Genomic DNA, 17,530 nt, shown 5'->3' with positions numbered 1-17,530 from the left:
GGACCTAGTTTGGACTTGCTAATGTCAGTGTAGATCCTCATCTGCAGCTGGCTTAGTCAACATATCCTAGTTTGGCAACGGACTCCAAATTGCCTTCTGAATCTCATCTTAATTTTATTTTTATAACTAATGCCTGAAGATGTATTCATGCCATGGAGAAGCGTTTTGAACGTTTTGAATGCTCACACCATCACGTAGTGTTATATCATATGCTCACACCATCACATAGTGTTATATCATAGATTAAAGTATAGTTATAACGAGTAAATGCATGGCTTACAATACAGGTATATTTGTAACACCACATCGTCACACTGGAAAATTACTCCATATCATGGTTGTTTCTCAAATTGTATGTTACTCAAAAAATGGTAATGGCAAGCTATACGAAAGGAAGACAAAATAGGCTAAGCATGTATATTTATTGGTATGCTGAAAACAGCGAAGCTCGGGTTACAACAATCTAAGCATTTTCCTGTACAGGCATTTTCCTTTCTCCCGAAAAAAAACCAAAGGATTGCAAAATCACAAAATTCCATATATTTACATGTTGTAACCCCCCAAAAGAATACTACCAACAATCTGAGCCCACTGCCAAAAAATCCCAGCTCTAATAAATTCCAACTTACCACAAAAACAGACACCAAAATTACGCATCCATCTATTTGATAGCGTACGAACGAGTACAAACTGTCTCAAGTGCCTCTGTAAATAAGCCAGAAAAACTGGTCAGTGCCTGAAAAACCCCCGGTAAGCCTGTTTGAAGATTGTTTAGTGTCATGGCTCTTGTCACCTCCACTGCCTTTGAGTGCCTCATCATCTCATCTTCGACCCGCCTCTGGCAGGTTGTTAGTTCAGATTTCTTCTCAGCAAGCGGGTCTCGAGCATCCAAAACCTGCCTGTTTTCAGGCCCCGAGTCAGGAAGCCCTATACCAACCATGGAGTAGGAGTGGTAGAACTTCTTTTCAATGTTCCGGAGAGAAGAAGCCTTCTTCTCAAGCTCCTTCGATGCAGTTTCAGTGCGTTTTTTTATCTTGAGCTCCTCACTCTGTTTTATAGAGATTACATGGACAACATTGATAAAGCTCTTGATAGCCTCAGAAGCCACTGTGTCAGGGACACGCTCAAGTGCAAGCTTCCACTCATCACAGAAGGAATATACATCAGAAGATTCGCTGTGCACATTAAATGTCATGTCATTGTTTACGGGTTGAAGGGTGAGCTTGAACCAACCATGAACAGACCGGATAAAGTCCCGTTTGAACTTTATTAAGCGGCAGAAACTGGAGTGCCAGGCAGAGACAGCAGATTCAAGGTCACGAGTTGCCTGTCGGTGCAGTTCCGATGTTGAGTCACCCTTGGCTGACCGGTTCACAAGTCCCCTAACCTGTTGTACAATGTCGTTTTGGACTTCATGGTACTGGTGCATTGATCTCCACATGTACATGAACCTGCATTCAGTATAAGTAAGACATTTTGACAAAACAGGGTCATTGGAAGAATTCAACTACTTATTCTACAGTTCCACATATCTGATGGCGACAATTTACCCAAAAATGGTGCCAATACTCCCATCAAAAGTATATCTGATGGAAGATAATACTCAAGTGTAACCTAGCTTGTCCACATTTGTTACTTTTTTACCAAGACTGCATGCCCCTCCCACTTTCCAATCAATATCATTACTACAAAGAAAAATCTACATACAGGTTTGAGCTTTTGTAAAACACCTAACACATAAAAGTTTACCTACCCCCATCTCATTCACTCATTTTAGCCTGTAAGCTTTAAAACAAAACCTGAAATTGCAGAGAGACAAGCATGTCCACTCAGTCAGAAAAGCAAATATGTGTTGGACCTTTTGGTAATTTACCTTAGCAAGATACTAACACAAATAGATCATTATTTTCTGACCAGAACTATGCCACTCAAGATTGATCCCACAAACATGATGATGCTTACATTGTCGATTTATCATAATGACCCCAATTAACTTGCAATTAAAGATTCAAAAAAATAATAATGTTCTTGACTTAGTGAATAATCACAGCTACAAATGGATCCGGAAACATACAGTGGTGGGTCATATGATCATATCATAGTTAAGTCCAATCTACCTAACTCCGCCTACAATAACTGCTATAAAAAAGGTCTGCAGATATGAGCAAACATAACCACCGGAGACGAAGTTTTGGGGCCACGTCTAGTTTTAAGAGGTGACAGTCCAGGACAACAAAACAAGGCCCATGCAGTTCCAGAGGGGAAGAAGCAAGTGGCATATGGCAGAGCGGTGACTCATAATGCTTTCAACTACCAAGTCAAAAGGCCAGTCACACTTTCCACGTGGGAGAATATCTAATATCCTAAATTAAGTACACCAACCCAATATCTCAGATATACACCAACCCAATATCTCAGATATATGTCTACACCAACTAAGAAGTGTTGTTGATATGTCATGTTCAATCTGTATTTTTATGCCAAAGCTGATTTGTGCACAGCCATTATGTGTCATGGTTTGTGCAGAAGAACAAATAATCTTACTATCATCTTTTCTACAGTAGCTAATCAAAAGAGATGAGACTTACCCATGGCACAGTTCAACAAGCTGAGGCACAAGATCAGAGTCTCTAAGATCAACGATGGCGGTGGAGGTCGTTGAGACAGCCTGAGATGTGACAATAATTAGTGATTGCAGCCTCTTTATCGAAGCCTTGGTCTTGTCTACCTTGGTTTCGTCCTCCCCCTTGTACTCCTGATGTTGCAGCGCAGACAACTTCTTCTCATGCTCAATCTTGACACCTTCTCTAGCCTAAAATTCATAACAATTTGTTGCCTGCATCAGCACTTGCTAAATTTGAAACCATATGGTCTCCACATAAATACAACAGCAGAAACTTATTTTCTCAATCCACCCAAAATTGGGCAAATGACCCTCAAGCCAATCATTGATGCCACTCTAGAAATTACTATGTTTCCACAGTAGCACAACTAGGACACATTATTCCCTTCTATTGCTGTATTCAAATGTTTCCACAGTAGGCATGAATATTAAAAGTGCACCAAATTTAAATGTACCAAAAAGAAAAAGTACATCCATATAAACAAAAGTTGAATAAATTTTGAACAAGAGAATGACAGAGGATGCATATTTTCTCCCATGAAAACCCTTTTTCTAGCAAAAAGGTGTTCTTATCTTTGGCATTTATGTTGCGGGTGGAAAGAGGCAAAAAGCAAAAAAGAATTGGTAAAATTTATGAGATTGCAAAGGCAACGAAAATATTATATACAAACATTCCTAAGAATATGAAGCCTTATCTGTTAAGATGTCAAAATTTTCCAACCAATAATAATGGAGTAGATTTTGCCTCTAGGTTCTACAAAATGCATCCACTTTACCATAGAGTCTAGGAGCCTACTACTAAGATAAGGTCGGTCCAATTTCACAGGCTGTCAAAGGGTATATGAGTCATTTTGACCAGCATTGAAAAAGGCCTTCATTACAGCGACCGATGCCACCATTGGGGGCAAAGACGACCATCCAAATCACAACTATATACAAAAAGATACACCCGGAAAAAGGCCAGTTTATTTTGTGAACAGCACCGACCATGGGCAGTTTCGTCATTTCGCGCTTTTGACGTTATAGTCAAAAACTGCGGTGGATCATCAGAGCATCAACAAACACTGTCACTCATGGGTACCCTTTTTTGTCCTAAACTTAAAAGCCTAACTAGATTTATTTAACTTCTTTCCCCAAAAAACAAAAAACCAGATTTATTTAACTACAAAAATTATTATTTTTCATGAAAAAAACCAAATAAAATAATAAAAATTACAATTTGTTCGAATTTTTTTTATAAAAAAATTGTACCTTGACTTCCTCATAGAGCTTCTTCTCCCAAGCCAAAAGGCGTTCGAAAGTGGAGCAGAGGCTCTTCGAACCGCCGGTGTCGACCAGCGAACCGGCATCGAGCCGGTACTTCACCGCCAGCGGAGGTTTTGAAGTCCAACTGGAGCTCAAGGTGCTCAGCACACTATTGGAGTGATACACTGTCTCTGTAAAATACAATAACAGAATCAGAGTTAATTACTATTGAAACGAAATTCAAAACCCAAATTTAATCAACCCCAAAGATTCAAAAATTTCAATGTAATTCGATAAAAATAGAATTTAAGGAACAGAACCCAGTTTCCAGCTGGGTGTAAATCGTTTGAATTATGATCCCATCCCAAAATATTTGATTTCTTTTTCTTCCCACAAATTTTCTCTGCAACCAAACACACAGCACATACTCTTGAGCTGCCTGAAGCTCCGATCAAGCTGGGCCCTGCTGGTCTCGAGCATCTCTGAAACCTGGTCTCCAGCCATGGCAGCCTTGTCGAAATTCTCTTTAATGGCCTCCACAATCTCCTTCAAATCCTTGTGCCTCACCACCATCTTCATATTCGAGATCTCACTGCTCCTATAAGTACTCCCCCCCTCCGACCTCTCCGACTTGCTCGTACTCGGCGCAAACCTGGGCATTGCCTGAGCCGCCGGAAAAGTACCTGTACCGGCCACCGATTCCGCCCGAACCGACACCGACTCGAAATTCGACCGGGTACCCATCTCGGATCTCGACTCCCGCTCGTCATCCCCTTCATGGTCCGACGACGAGCTCGTCGTGCTGTAATGGTCGTGGTCATGGTCGCCCCACTCACTGCACTGCACCTCCTCTCTCTCAGATTGAGCATACTTCTCCGATTGAGCATACTTCTCGGACGGAGCATACTTCTCGGACGGAGCATAGTTCTCAGACCGAGCATACTGCTCAGATTGAGCATACTTCCCGGACGGAGCATACTTCTCGGACCGAGCATACTGCTCAGATTGAGCATACTCGTGCCTTTTCTGGTGATGGGTGTTCTGAGCTTTCGGGTTTTGGTGGTTGAGGAAGAAATCGTACTCCGATCTCTCGGTTTCGGTCTCGGGGTCGGCTTCTTCGGCCTCTGTCTCTGTATTGTCGTCGTCGAAATCTTCTGGGTCGGGGGATTGTTGTTGGTGATTAGATTGGTGGGATTGGGATTGTGCTTTTTTGCGCTCGAAGAACTCAGAGTCTGGAGGCGAAGGAGGGTAGAAATTTTCCCAGTTCCACATGGACGAGGCCTGCGAGGGCGTGCTCGAGTATGTCGAGTCCGCTTGAAAAGCCGATGGAAACCCAAAGGGATTATTGAAAGTTGATTTCGGGCTTCGCGGGGAAGAAGCAAGGCTCGATTCCGACAGTATGTGAGGGAGCTTCGGCCCCGACGGACGGCGCCGACGCTGTTGGCGCGTGGCGGTGGAGGAGGAGCGGGAAGAAGCGGAGAGAATGTGTGGGAGGTTGGAGCTGTTGATGGTGGGAGAGAGAGGGGGTGGCGGAGGTGGAGGGTGGAGGGAGGAGGGCGCGGGGGAGGGGGGGACACGTGGAGGTAGGGGATTGGTTGGAGGGGGAGAGGGATGGTGGTGGAGGAAGACGGCGGGGGTTTGGTGGGAGATGTCGAGGGGCTCGAAGGCGGAGAAGGAGACGAGGGCGGCGCCGGTGAGGCGGAGGGAGCGACAGTAGTCGGCGTGGGCGGCGGCCAAGTGGTGGCGAGCGTAGACGGCGTCTTTCATGAGGCGGCGCCGCTCCTTGCACCGCCTCACCGTGTCCTCGTTGTCCAATTTCGACGCCGTGCAGCCCATAATTTACGACACTGCTTATAATAATAATAAAAATAAATTTCTAAAATTTAAATATTTGAGATAACCAGAATGAGAAGGGAAGCAAAACCCAAGTGGTGGAAACCACTGGTTTGAGCTCTTGTGTTTGTGGGTGTGAATTAGGAAGAGTGAGAGACAGAGACAGAGAGAGGGTGAGAGAGCGATGCTGAGACACTGAAAGGAGAAGAAGTTATAGTTGTTAAGCCTTGGACTGTTGTCTGTTGCCAACAGGGGACAACTTAGTGGGTTTTTTATTTTTTTATTTTTAATATTTTTAGGAAAAGAGTAAAGTGAATTTTCTATTTTTACAAAACAGAAAGTGGTGGTTAGTAAACAAAAGGTTGGCAAATAAATCTATTCAAAAATGTTTCTTTGTCGGATTAGTCATGCAATTGCAATTGCAAATTGTATAATCCTTTCAATCAATATAATTAATTAAATCATGAATTCTTTGCTGTTGTTAGTGACAAATTTTCTTTTATATGGAAGGAGTAAGTGGGTTTTTTCTATTACAAAAGAGTAAGTTGGGTTGGTAAATATAGATAATGGAACACATTGTTTGGTTAAACTTTATATTTGAATTATTGAAGTAAAACTTCTTAATTGGATATTTAGGGTTTAAACACTAGGGTGAGATTAAATAGTTAAAAGCCTATGAAGTAAAACTCGGCATGGTCAATACATATTTTTTCACGTAAGGATTTAATGTCAAAACTAATCGAACAACCTACTTTTATCTACTAGAAGTTATTAGAAGGAGCCAAAATCCCTAATACTTTTACTATAATCTTTCTCTGCCCTTTACATCAAGGAAAATTGAGAGTGACATGTGACCAATTTTTTCCATATTTTGTATTCGTGAAAAATTACTAAAACAAAAGGCCAAATCAGAATTATCCGAAATGGAACGGCCTTGATTATTTATTAGATGAATTCTTGATTGCATATATGATCAAAATTAAAAGTTTAATTACAATGTAAAGATGGGGAAGTTGATTTTTAATTATAATTAATTATGGTAATGTTTGTTTAGTTAATGTTGATTACTTTAATTAGTGTTTGCAGAAGGTTGGCTTTTGGTGCTTTTATTGAGTCCTCGAGGCTTGGGGGTTGGAAGGTGAAGGTGAAGACAGGGTGGATCTTCGCCAAAATTGTGTGGGCCCATTTAGTTGATTTTAAGGTCCAACTGAGTCACTACTAGGCTGTGCCTGGTTGGCTTGGTGTTGGAATTTCGTTGCTAATTAATTTATGTACTCTTGCATTTTTTCTTCACTAAATGACAAAGTTTCTTCAACCTTTAATATATGCTCGACTTAAAGCTATTTTCCCATGTTCTATTATGAGAGTTTGAAATTTGTTTTTAAATACAAGCTATATTGTTACTCCAATTTACTAAAAAGGGTCATGTGTAATGAATGGATACATTATCCTGATCAACAAACTTAACTCATATTCGTTAAATATAAAATTTATTTAAAAATTATACAACACCCTTTATATAAATCAATATCAAGTTTGTCTTGCTAAATATGAATTAATCTACATTATTTTGAAGCAAATATCTGAAATAGGTCTTCTCCATAAATTCTTGAAAAGATGTCTGAATTTGTCAAGTGGATTTACAAGTTTGACTTGTGTTCCAACCTAATTAAAAAAATTTACTTACTGTTTTGTTATCTTAAATTAAAAAATAATGACACGTGAAAAAGTTATCTTACGTGTCATTAAGTTATTAATCGGGGATAGCAAAGTGCTATCCCATTGCATGAGAGTTTCTCTCCCATCCAATTTCAAAATCAATGCTAATAAGTCCAATTCAAGTTTTGCATTAATCAATAGTATTTTTTAGTATTTTAAATATTTTACCATTATTTACCTTTTAATAAATATAAATAAATTTATATTGTTCCAAAGCAAATATCTGAAATAGGTCTTGTCTACGAATTCTTAAAAAAATGTCTGAACTTTTCAGCTGGATTTACAAGTTTGACTTTTGTTCCATCCCAATTTCAAAATCAATACTGACACGTTGAATCCAAATATTACATGAGGATAGAAATGCCCAAACCATCACATTCATATTTTAATCTTAGTTTTTCTTTTTTCTTACTAACTAGCAATTATAAGCATGAACAATGGGACAAAAATTACACAGTTCTTGGCAACTACAGAGAGGATGATGAATCTTGAAGGGAGAAGCTACCACTCATTGTAAATTATTGAACCAATTAATTGGTTAGGTGCACTTGAAATTTCAATCATCATGTTCTAGTTTTGGTCATTCATTTCATCATTTTCCAATTCTTGGGTTTTACTCATTTTTTTTATAATTTTTTTGTGGGGCCTCACATTCACTATGGTGGTCATGCACTCATTGTATCATGCTCTTTTCAAAGAAATATTGCAAATTGCAAAGCATCAAAATGGCAGAGAAGCATATGCATACATAGATATTCCCCAATAAGTGGAGCCTTTTAGACAAAAGTGAAGGATATAGAGATGAGTGGGAGACTTGACTGTGTGAAAGGAAAAGAGATAGAGAGATTGAAAATGGTTAAAGTGACTGTTTTTTCTCCTAACTTTGTATTCCCATGGCATCACTGGACCCAACCATCACCTTTTTTTTTTTTTTTTTTTTTTTCCCTTCAGAACAATTTTTGATGAGAAAAGTGTGTTTGGATCTAGACCCTTTGCTGTTAAATTTGAAACTTAACGGTGTGAAAGGTTTTCTTTTGGTTTTTCTGCCCCACATTGTATCAGTACAATAATTATTATTAAAAATTCAAAAATAAAAAAGAAAGAAAGAGGAAAAGGTAGGCTAAGGCCATGTCGAAAGCTTGAAACCAGTCACTGGAATACTCATATTCTGGGTTTTGAGGTGAGTGAGTATCTGATTCTTCTTAACATTGCAGGTATGTTCCTTTCAAGATATTCTTCATCTTTATTATTTTCGTTTATTTGTTGAAAATCTGAAAAGTTTATTCTAATCTGAAATGTTAAGGACCTACCACGAAATTTACAAACGCCTCCTGCCAAATTGTGTCAGACTGTGAATGCTCTTAACTGCTTGAGTGATAAGCTCCTTGCGAATCAAGACCATTATTAAGAGCGATAGATTGTTCGGATTTATTTGACTTGTGTATTTCTCTTGTATTTTTGTTTGTTTATGATCATGTTAGCTTTCCATGGATGTTTGTTTATTCACCTTCCCTGTTGCATCTCGGCTTAAATTAATGAAATTTCATTTTTATATGAACAAAAGAACACATGACATGACATCACATGAGAATAAAGAAAAGTCGAACCTCTTGTGCTGAAACTATTCTTACGGCTAAAAACTAAAACCTGTGAACACTCCAAGCCCCTTAGCTTCAAGGTTTCAACATTTGATCCACACGCCAAGCAGTCTAGCTGCATGCTTTTTCAAGTTATAAACAGAAACCAAGTACGAAATCCTAACAGATCTTCTCAGACTTTTTTATAACAGTTGGTGACAGAAAGAACCCCAAACTATAAACAAAGGCCAAAACCATGACTTCAAAGATTGCAAGCTGCAATAAAATAACAATAAATAATTGCCCCTTTATTAAAAAAAAGAAAAAAGAAAAAAGAAAAAAGAAAACGACATAAAAAGACTGCCCTAAATTTGGGTGTGACAATTTATAAATATCCCCGAAGGTTGAGGCAGAAAAGTAGAATGGAAAGGAGCGATACAGGGGGCTCCAATCCAAATAAACGATGCAATTTGCTAAAGAAAGTGGGATCTTTCTGTATTCCTATGTAACTCTACTTTTCCACATCACATTAGATTATCAAATTCAAATTCACCCCGCTTTTATTTTTTCCCAACTTTTTAAGGCAGTGGGGCCATAATGAAAATGAACCAAGAAAAATGGGATTACTCCTTTTACTTACTCCTGTAGGATAGAAAGCATAATTTATGAATATATATATAAATACAGAGAGTTTTTGTTGAGAGATTTTTCAAATAAATTTATTTGAGGGATATTTTTGTAGGGTCCATTTTATATTGTATTTCACTAATCAAATTGTCTATTTTGTAGATATTCATTCAAAGATCATTTCTACAAAAAATCACTTAAATCCGATATCATTTGACTACTCAATTAAATTATCGAAATTTAGGTACTTTCTTGAAGCACCATGTTCATTGATTTTGTTAGTCTCAATCAGATGCCTTAAAGATTTTAATTTGCATGAATTTTTGCAAGGATGATCTATGAATGAGGATGTGAAAAATAAATGTTTTGGATCATTGAAATTTTTTTCGTAAGGGACCCTAATGGGTGTCCCTCAAATAAATAAATAAATAAATAAAAAATATATATATATATAGAGAGAGAGAGAGAGAGAGAGAGAGAGAGAGAGAGAGAGAGCTTACATTGAGGAATCTCTCAAATAAGCTTATTTGAGGGACACCCTTGTAAATCCCACTCTGTATTGTATTTCACTAATCCAGACCGCCTGTTTTGTATATATTCATTCAAAGATCACTTATACAAAAAATCACTTGAATCCGATATCATTTGACTACTCAATTGAATTATTGAAATTTTAGTACTTTCGTAAAACACCGTATTCATTACTTTTGCAAGACACAATTGGATGTCGAAACAGTTTTTGATTTCTCTAATTTTTTACAAAGATGATCTATGAATGTAGACTTAAAAAATAGATGGTTTGAATCGTTGAATTTTTTTTTGTAAGAGACCCTAAAAGGTGTCCCTCAAATAAGTTATTTTAGAGATCTCTCAATAGAAGGCGACTATATATATATATATATATATATATATATATATTCTTTTAATAAAGAAGAATAAAATGTGAGAGGGTTTAAATTGACAATGCCAAGATACTGTAAACAATTGGGTTCGTTCGGCTACATGTCCAATTTATAGGTTACATTATAGGGTACATTTACTAATATAGGGGAGTAGAAAGGTGTATATGGTAATTGCACTTAAAAATAAAATATATGACATCAAGTGCATAAAGCTAAAATTGGTATTAGGAAAATCTGCACTAAGGGTATATAGCTTAAGTAGTTAACCTACAATCAAAGGCAATCAAAGGCGTTTGTTTGATTTTCTACTCTTAACGATACCACTTTTATCAAAAAAGAGTAAGAGGAACATCACTCCAGAGCAAATTAGGGTTTAGTAACCCTAGCAAATTAGCAAAACTTATGTGCAACGGCAACACGCATAGATAAGGAAATTGTCCAGATTATTTTATTCAACTTTGTTTCGAAAATCATGTATCGGGGCTATATTCTGTCTTTTTGCCCTTTATATAGAACTTTTGGGACATAAATAAATATAATAATTTTCCTTTTACTACTGGAAGTCGGAAACAGTAAATTTTCTGAGTCTGGACTTCTGGTCAAATCAACCAAGTCTTGTAACAATACTGACCCAAACATCACGTTTCGAAACCAGAAATTTTTTTTGGGTAAAAGTTTCAAAACCAGATTTAAAAAAAAAAAAAAAAAATTACAGAAACTTCCACAGGAATATGTGACGCAAATCAAATGCATGATGGCCATCCAAGAAAGAAGAAAACAATAGGTAAATGGGCGAGCAAAAGAAGATAAGCGAAAAGAATAGGAAAGAACCAAACCATGCATACGTATATTTGCTCACCACATGGCGTTGGCCCCACAAAGCCAATAAGATTACATGCTTTTGGTGCTTTGGTGGACCCACCAAGTTTTTCTTTGCCAAACAGCTAGCACGAAAAGGAAGAAAGGATCCATTTTCTTTTCAGACCCAAAAGAAAAAAAAGATCCATTTCTTTGAGTCAAAACAATACACAGATAGAGATAGATGGTGATATTATCATCTTTTTGAAAACCAGGGCCAAGACTACAGCAGTTGAGAGATCCTTTGTTTACCTGACAAAACACCCCCGGCAGTAGGGTTGGCATGCACAGTCAGATGAGCTTATCTGATACATTGTTTAACCAAACTTGGCAACAGCATAGTGGATTGGTCTAATATGATGAGGATGATGAGGATGAGGGGTTGGGCACGTTCTGCATGCGCTGCTGCTGCTTCTGCTGGTTGTTAGGAAAACCAAAATCCTCAAACAGACCCTGAATGATGAGAAGAAATAAAAGTGGAAGGTTAAAACTCTAAAGTGTTTACCAAAAGCTAATTTTTTGTACGCCATCAAGTGGGTCATATGTGAATTTGGGTTCCAAGTTTTGTTCATATTCAAAAAAGATTTATCAAGTATTTGGCTCCCTATCACATGACAGTATAATTATGAAAAAACAAAAAAGAAAACTGTAAAAAGCGTATAAGTGAAGAATTGCAGATGCATATTCCAGGCTTTCAGTCATATGTGGACATACCATGGCATCATTGATTGCATAAGCCACACAGTAGTGCTCCTGAAAATCAGCAGTTCGGGACAAAAGTTTAGAGAAAAATTGATGAACATTTGATAATAAATCCTTCACCGCCTCCCAAATAAAGGAGAGAGATGGGGATGATTCCTAAGCATATATCAGCATTTTCCAGTATGGTAGTATGGGTGACATCATCCAGCCTCCCAGAAACAGGAGCCATGGTTGCTTCTGGCCCTACACACGTTAAGTCACTGGACTCACTGCGGTCCCATGACTCATGTGCCTTACATGTGGAAGCTCACATGTGCAAGCACACAAGGCACAAACACACTCAGGGAGGAGACCAATCTAACTAACCCATGTCAAATTACTTTTACCAAAAATATTTAGCATACTGTGTTATTTTACAACAGAAATGAGAAGTTGACTTGCCTGCATCATATACCATTCTTCAAATTCATCAAACAATTCCAACCGTTCAATCCTAAACAAGAAGACATTACATATGAGAATCTTCCCAAGAATATCAATTACAAGTTAGCTGATTAAAAGTTGATAAAAGGAGCAAAAGCATGGGCAGAGGTGGTACCACATTATCACAACCAAAGTATCTTAATACAACCATACAAACCCAAGGGAATTTTAAAACAACAACAACAAAAAGACTAAAATCAGGGAAAAAGGCTTCCAGAAAAGGGTCCAGTGAGTTTTCATGTTCTGTAAAGTAAGAATCTAAAAAGGCAGCCATCCACCCCTTTTCTAACCTTTATCTGAAACCAAACATGAGTTTTTGTTCGTAGGAATACACTCAATATGTTAAAATTATTATCTCCTCCCAAAAGGATAGAACAGGATATTTAATGACATACTATACTCTAGGATCTGGCATGTCTAAGCAGATAAATTGGCAAGTTAAGTTAGTCCAGTTGAAATTTGAGTCCAATCTGCTGTATGACATATTGTATTAAAACTGCATGGTTAACTTGGACCATAGAAAGCTGTTTCAAGCAGGTGGTTAACAATTTTAATTGAAACTGAACTCCAAGATTCAAGCAGGATAAAATGACTATCAAACAATTCTGAAAGACAGAGTTTCACATATTTGTCGTACTTAAAGACATTAAAATATGGAGAAGAATAAGATAAATACCAAGCAAAGTTTTCTGGTAAAAGTTATGTGATGGGAAGGAATGACAATAAACATGTATTGGTAATTGAAAAAGTGAATTTTGTCTTTTCTTGTAGGATCTGTATGTCTAGCTGTATTCTGTTAATTGGGTGTATTTTGGGTTCCCCTACACCACCACCCACCCCCCCCAAAAAAAAGAAGAAAAAAGAAAAAGTGAGCATGTTATTGCAAAATATGACCAAACGACTTATAGTTTTGCATATATAAATTGGACATACCTGCGTCTTTCTTGAGCTTCAACAAAATTACTATATACTTTTAGCATGTCCCAGGCAACAGCCCTCTGAAACCCCACACATTCAAAATCACAACATTATTAAAATAAAATTAATAATGGATGAAGATTAATTCAGTGAAATATAAACAACATTCAAAAGGACGCAAATAAAAGAAACCCGAAACATGACACAAAGGACTTGATTTAGAAAGGTACAAAAGTTTCAATATACTAGGGCCTACAGCTTGAACGTTTTCAGCCAACAAAATTTCCAGAGCATTATAAAATTGTCATTTTTTTATGCTTACATACGCATCTATGTCCTGCCTTCTAGGCTTTAGTTAGGGGTAGATGACTTCTTTCTCATCATTTGGCTGTTGTACATTCTGTTATGTAACAATACCCAAGAGAGTACAAAGTTTATTGCTAAAAGATACTAATTATAATTTGTTACTTCTACCTGCCATCCTTGGTCAAGAAAAAGATTTTCCTTTGCCTGTAATGTCGGTGTATCATGTATGCCCAAGAGTGCACAGCCTCGACTCTGAAACAAACATTAACCACAGCATATGCATATCAATCTTTATTCCAGAAAACATGAGATGGTGTTGGGCAACATAGTTTCACCTAAAGGAATAAAGGGATAAAAGCATGAATAAGAAGCAGTGACAATTATTCCTGACCAACAAGGTAGGCTTGTGTTACATTATTGAAAGAATAAGTATGTACTTTAATTAATTTATCTATTTATATTTTTCTATAACAAGATATTGTAGTGAATGCACTCTCACTCTACATCCAGTACACAAAAGGAACACCACACAAACAGACTAGTGTCTATAATCTAGAGGAACATAGAATCCTCTAAAGGAGCTAGTAGAAAAACAATAGTCACTGCCAGCTGGAAAAAGAGAGGAACCATCTTTTCTTTTTTGGTTATAGGAAACCAACTTTTAACTGTCCTCAAATGTCCTATTATTCCTTTTGTGCCCATATAAGACACAACGACATCGCCTTCTAAATAATACTGTGGTTCTGATGCCCAGTAAAACATCCCGAACAATCTTAGGAATAACCCAACCAGTTCCAGTCAAAGAAAATAACCCAAACACTTCACTCAAAAGCAAATAACCCAAAACACTCCACTCAGAGCTAAACAGGAGTGCAGATTTTTGAGGACAGGCAGCAATGTAATAAGTGAATTCACTGTTCTCAGGCAAAGGCTGAGAAATGGAACAAAATTTTCTCATGATTATCACAAAACTTGAATTTTGAAAATATAGGTTTAGGCACATTTTACAATAATTTGATAAGATGATCTTCGCATATCCTAAGGCTGGTCCTTTAGATATTTTTATATATATATTACATCTTTATCTATGACTAATGAATTGAAAACTGAAAATAATAAGAAGGGGAAGATCTGTAAGGGATCAATTGAATTGACTGCTGCATTTTAAAAGTAAGTACGGAATTATTTAATAAAAAAAAAAAGAGTTCGGAAGAAAGTAAAAAGAAGTAAGCAGACCTCCAAGTTTCTAATCATCTGCTGCCCAAAAGCATCATCTGGATGAATCTGTTGAACCACCACCAACCATATATGTAAGAAACACATATAAAACCACCACTTTAAAGTACTCGTCAGTATCACAAATCAAAGAAGAAAGGAATATCAGATTGAAAATTGTCACACACAAACACCAAAAAGGCTTCTTAAGTTTGAAGAGGCCTGTAACCTGCTCATATAAGAAAAATATTGCCGTTGAAAATGCTTTTGATGTCCAGCCAACTATGGCACGACTTGAATCTGGATCCAAGTATATCAAAACGCATTCTGCAATTATAAAAGTTGGAAGGCTGATAACAATATTAGAATAAATCAATTTAATCACTATCTCAAGACAAATATCAATGACAAATTTCCATCAATAAGGGCAGTCTTTTATTATTATTAATAAGAATCCACTGGTATTCTATTTATTTTAACTGCAGCAACTAACAATCTTGTCGATAAAATTAAGCTATCTTAAAAGTGTAGTAAAGTATTTTTGGCATGTGAACACCAAAATGGATACTGAACTAGTATGGAAAATACAATATGACTAATAATAAAAGCATCACAATCTTTTAAGGAAGCTACCATAGTCCGTAGCTATTCTTTAAAATGGAAGTATCTGGAAAGCCATAAAAGAAGACACCAATGACCCAAAACTAAGTGTTCAAAGTACGGCAATGAGATCTAAATAAACAACAAAGGAAGAAAATTGACTGTAAGCATATACCTGCGATCCATACCAGCCAAAGCTATAACATCATCTAATTCTTGTATGTTGCGCAAATCTATGGGGAGTAGCTTATAGTGGTCACTAAGCACTTCTCCTTTCTCTGCAAAGTAAAAATTCTATAATGGGGGTACCAAGAACAGTTTGTATATTTCAATTGTGTATATAAGATAAGTAACTTGACAATCTTAAAGATCTGAATCAAAGTTTTCAACCACAAGACAAAGGGGAATCATCCAAGGAATTTTTACAAGCACATCAGTGAAGATTACAGCTCTGTGCTATTCATATAGTGACATAACACATCAAAGACGACACTCCAAAGACACATGTAGTCAATAGAAGGGATTCAACCATAGATTTATAACATCAGCAACACTAGAGTAGGTACCTCGAGAGATTGAAGCTGTTGCACTAATTTTGTCCCTCAAATGACTGCAGGTTTCAATAAGTGTGGTCTTCTTACTAGTTACCTGACAAACAAAGACCACATAACTTTACTTTCTTGTCCAATATAGATGCAAGTACACGCAAAAGAATGGAAGACAACATTTGTCCACATTAGATAACTTAAAATTCTAATTAATTCAAAGCAGAAAATCAACACTTGGTCTGACAGGACAGGGTGGGTTAGCATGAGTTCATCAACACACTATTCACTCCTTAAAGTTCTAACTTCTAACCTAAGTTGGTCAGAATCCACATACAAAAGTCAGTGTGCTGGCAACAGAACCAATGAGATAGTAATGAATGTTTCACAATTCGAACCTCCTTAAAATCCAGCTCCACATATAAATGGGGTGCTTTCCCCTCATCCTGCAGCTGAAAATATGTTGTATCAAAGCCAGCTCCAAGTGATAAAACCTGCTTCTTCAAATGACCCTTTTCACCCCCAATTTTTTCAGTATCAAGAAACTGATTCAGGAGCTTGCGAAGAGCAGCCCAACGAGCAAAGTAACCTCGATTATGCAAAAACAATAAAGAAAATAGATTAACACTCATTACTTGTGAAAAAAGTTAACAACATCATGAGCTTTCAACTCTTATCTTTGATTGAGCAACTAAAACATACCACGGTTAATAATCGGAGATCTTCTCACAGGTCTTCTTACAAACAAATGGACATAATCGTCTTTCATGTACCCTTTCTTCACGCAGGACCTTTTTAACAATACAGTTCAAAGTTAGCATTATGCATCAAATGCAAAACTAAGCAACCAACATTGTCACCCTTCATCTAAAATTCAAATATCCTCTCTCCTTTCTTTCATTTTCTAGCAAACCAAACAGAACCTATGGAAAAAAAACCGCATATGCAATTCAACCAGAACAAAATAGTAATTTGCGGTTGAACAATGCAAATTTGTAGGCAATTATGCAAAACTACAAATATATCAGGCTTAATTAAAAATGAGCTGAAAGTGGAAAGGTTAAGGGCACGCACAGTTTGCTGGCCGAGGCGTCGTCGTTTGTTGCTTGAACTGCTTCTCTGTTGCTGTGTGAATCAGACACTGGCTTCGCCATCGTTACGAGATTTCAAGTTTTTCTTTTTCCTGCTTCTGTCTTTTGCCTTTCTCTGTATATTTTCTTCGACAATGCAACGCAACCTAACTTCAGAAAAAGAAATTTGACAACAAAAAAAAAAAACTTCAGAAAAAGAAAAAAATATAAAAAAATATCTCTTACACATGGCGAGCTCCAAGTGGCTGTTAGGATATTATAGAATGGACCTAACCGCAGCTGATTT

General features: G+C 37.1%; 2 protein-coding genes across 4 annotated transcripts; both read right to left on the bottom strand.

Annotated features, from left to right (window-relative positions):
* Positions 1-393: 393 nt before the first annotated feature.
* Positions 394-5,922, bottom strand: LOC117617060 (nitrate regulatory gene2 protein-like). The gene is made up of 4 exons (XM_034346306.1): positions 4,297-5,922; positions 3,875-4,059; positions 2,589-2,812; positions 394-1,451 (listed from the first exon to the last, which is right to left on the bottom strand). The coding sequence occupies exons 1-4, from the start codon at positions 5,702-5,704 to the stop codon at positions 662-664; spliced, it is 2,607 nt and encodes an 868-aa protein (XP_034202197.1). The 5' UTR covers positions 5,705-5,922; the 3' UTR covers positions 394-661.
* A 5,426-nt stretch (positions 5,923-11,348) lies between these two features.
* On the bottom strand, positions 11,349-17,385 carry LOC117617061 (leucine carboxyl methyltransferase 1 homolog). Of its 3 annotated transcripts, none has more exons than XM_034346307.1 (12): positions 17,228-17,385; positions 16,856-16,944; positions 16,552-16,742; positions 16,175-16,256; positions 15,784-15,886; positions 15,238-15,358; positions 15,030-15,077; positions 13,962-14,045; positions 13,503-13,567; positions 12,528-12,579; positions 12,099-12,137; positions 11,349-11,837 (listed from the first exon to the last, which is right to left on the bottom strand). In XM_034346307.1, exons 1-12 carry the CDS (start codon positions 17,305-17,307, stop codon positions 11,736-11,738), a joined length of 1,056 nt encoding a protein of 351 aa, XP_034202198.1. In that variant the 5' UTR covers positions 17,308-17,385; the 3' UTR covers positions 11,349-11,735. The 3 variants fall into 3 exon arrangements, with proteins under 3 accessions (XP_034202198.1, XP_034202200.1, XP_034202199.1); XM_034346309.1 differs by having other exon boundaries at positions 15,238-15,335; positions 15,797-15,886; positions 17,228-17,382; XM_034346308.1 differs by lacking the exon at positions 12,528-12,579.
* Positions 17,386-17,530: the final 145 nt, after the last annotated feature.

Source organism: Prunus dulcis, chromosome 2, assembly GCF_902201215.1.
Source record: "Prunus dulcis chromosome 2, ALMONDv2, whole genome shotgun sequence".
NCBI classification, from domain to species: Eukaryota; Viridiplantae; Streptophyta; class Magnoliopsida; order Rosales; family Rosaceae; genus Prunus; species Prunus dulcis.
The sequence above is the reverse complement of the archived record's forward strand: the minus strand, read 5'-3'. Positions and strand labels throughout refer to the sequence as shown.

Bases quoted from the DNA above. Each gene is read 5' to 3' on its own strand.
- LOC117617060 (XM_034346306.1), bottom strand. From the start codon at position 5,704: ATGGGCTGCACGGCGTCGAAATTGGACAACGAGGACACGGTGAGGCGG. The intron at 2,813-3,874 runs GTACAATTTTTT...TATGAATTTTAG, and splicing joins AGCTCTATGAGGAAGTCAAG to GCTAGAGAAGGTGTCAAGAT. The intron at 1,452-2,588 runs GTAAGTCTCATC...TACTGAATGCAG, and splicing joins CTTGTTGAACTGTGCCATGG to GTTCATGTACATGTGGAGAT.
- LOC117617061 (XM_034346307.1), bottom strand. From the start codon at position 17,307: ATGGCGAAGCCAGTGTCTGATTCACACAGCAACAGAGAAGCAGTTCAA. The intron at 15,887-16,174 runs GTACCTACTCTA...TTTACTTTGCAG, and splicing joins AACAGCTTCAATCTCTCGAG to AGAAAGGAGAAGTGCTTAGT. The intron at 14,046-15,029 runs GTCTGCTTACTT...TGTTTGTTTCAG, and splicing joins AGATGATTAGAAACTTGGAG to AGTCGAGGCTGTGCACTCTT.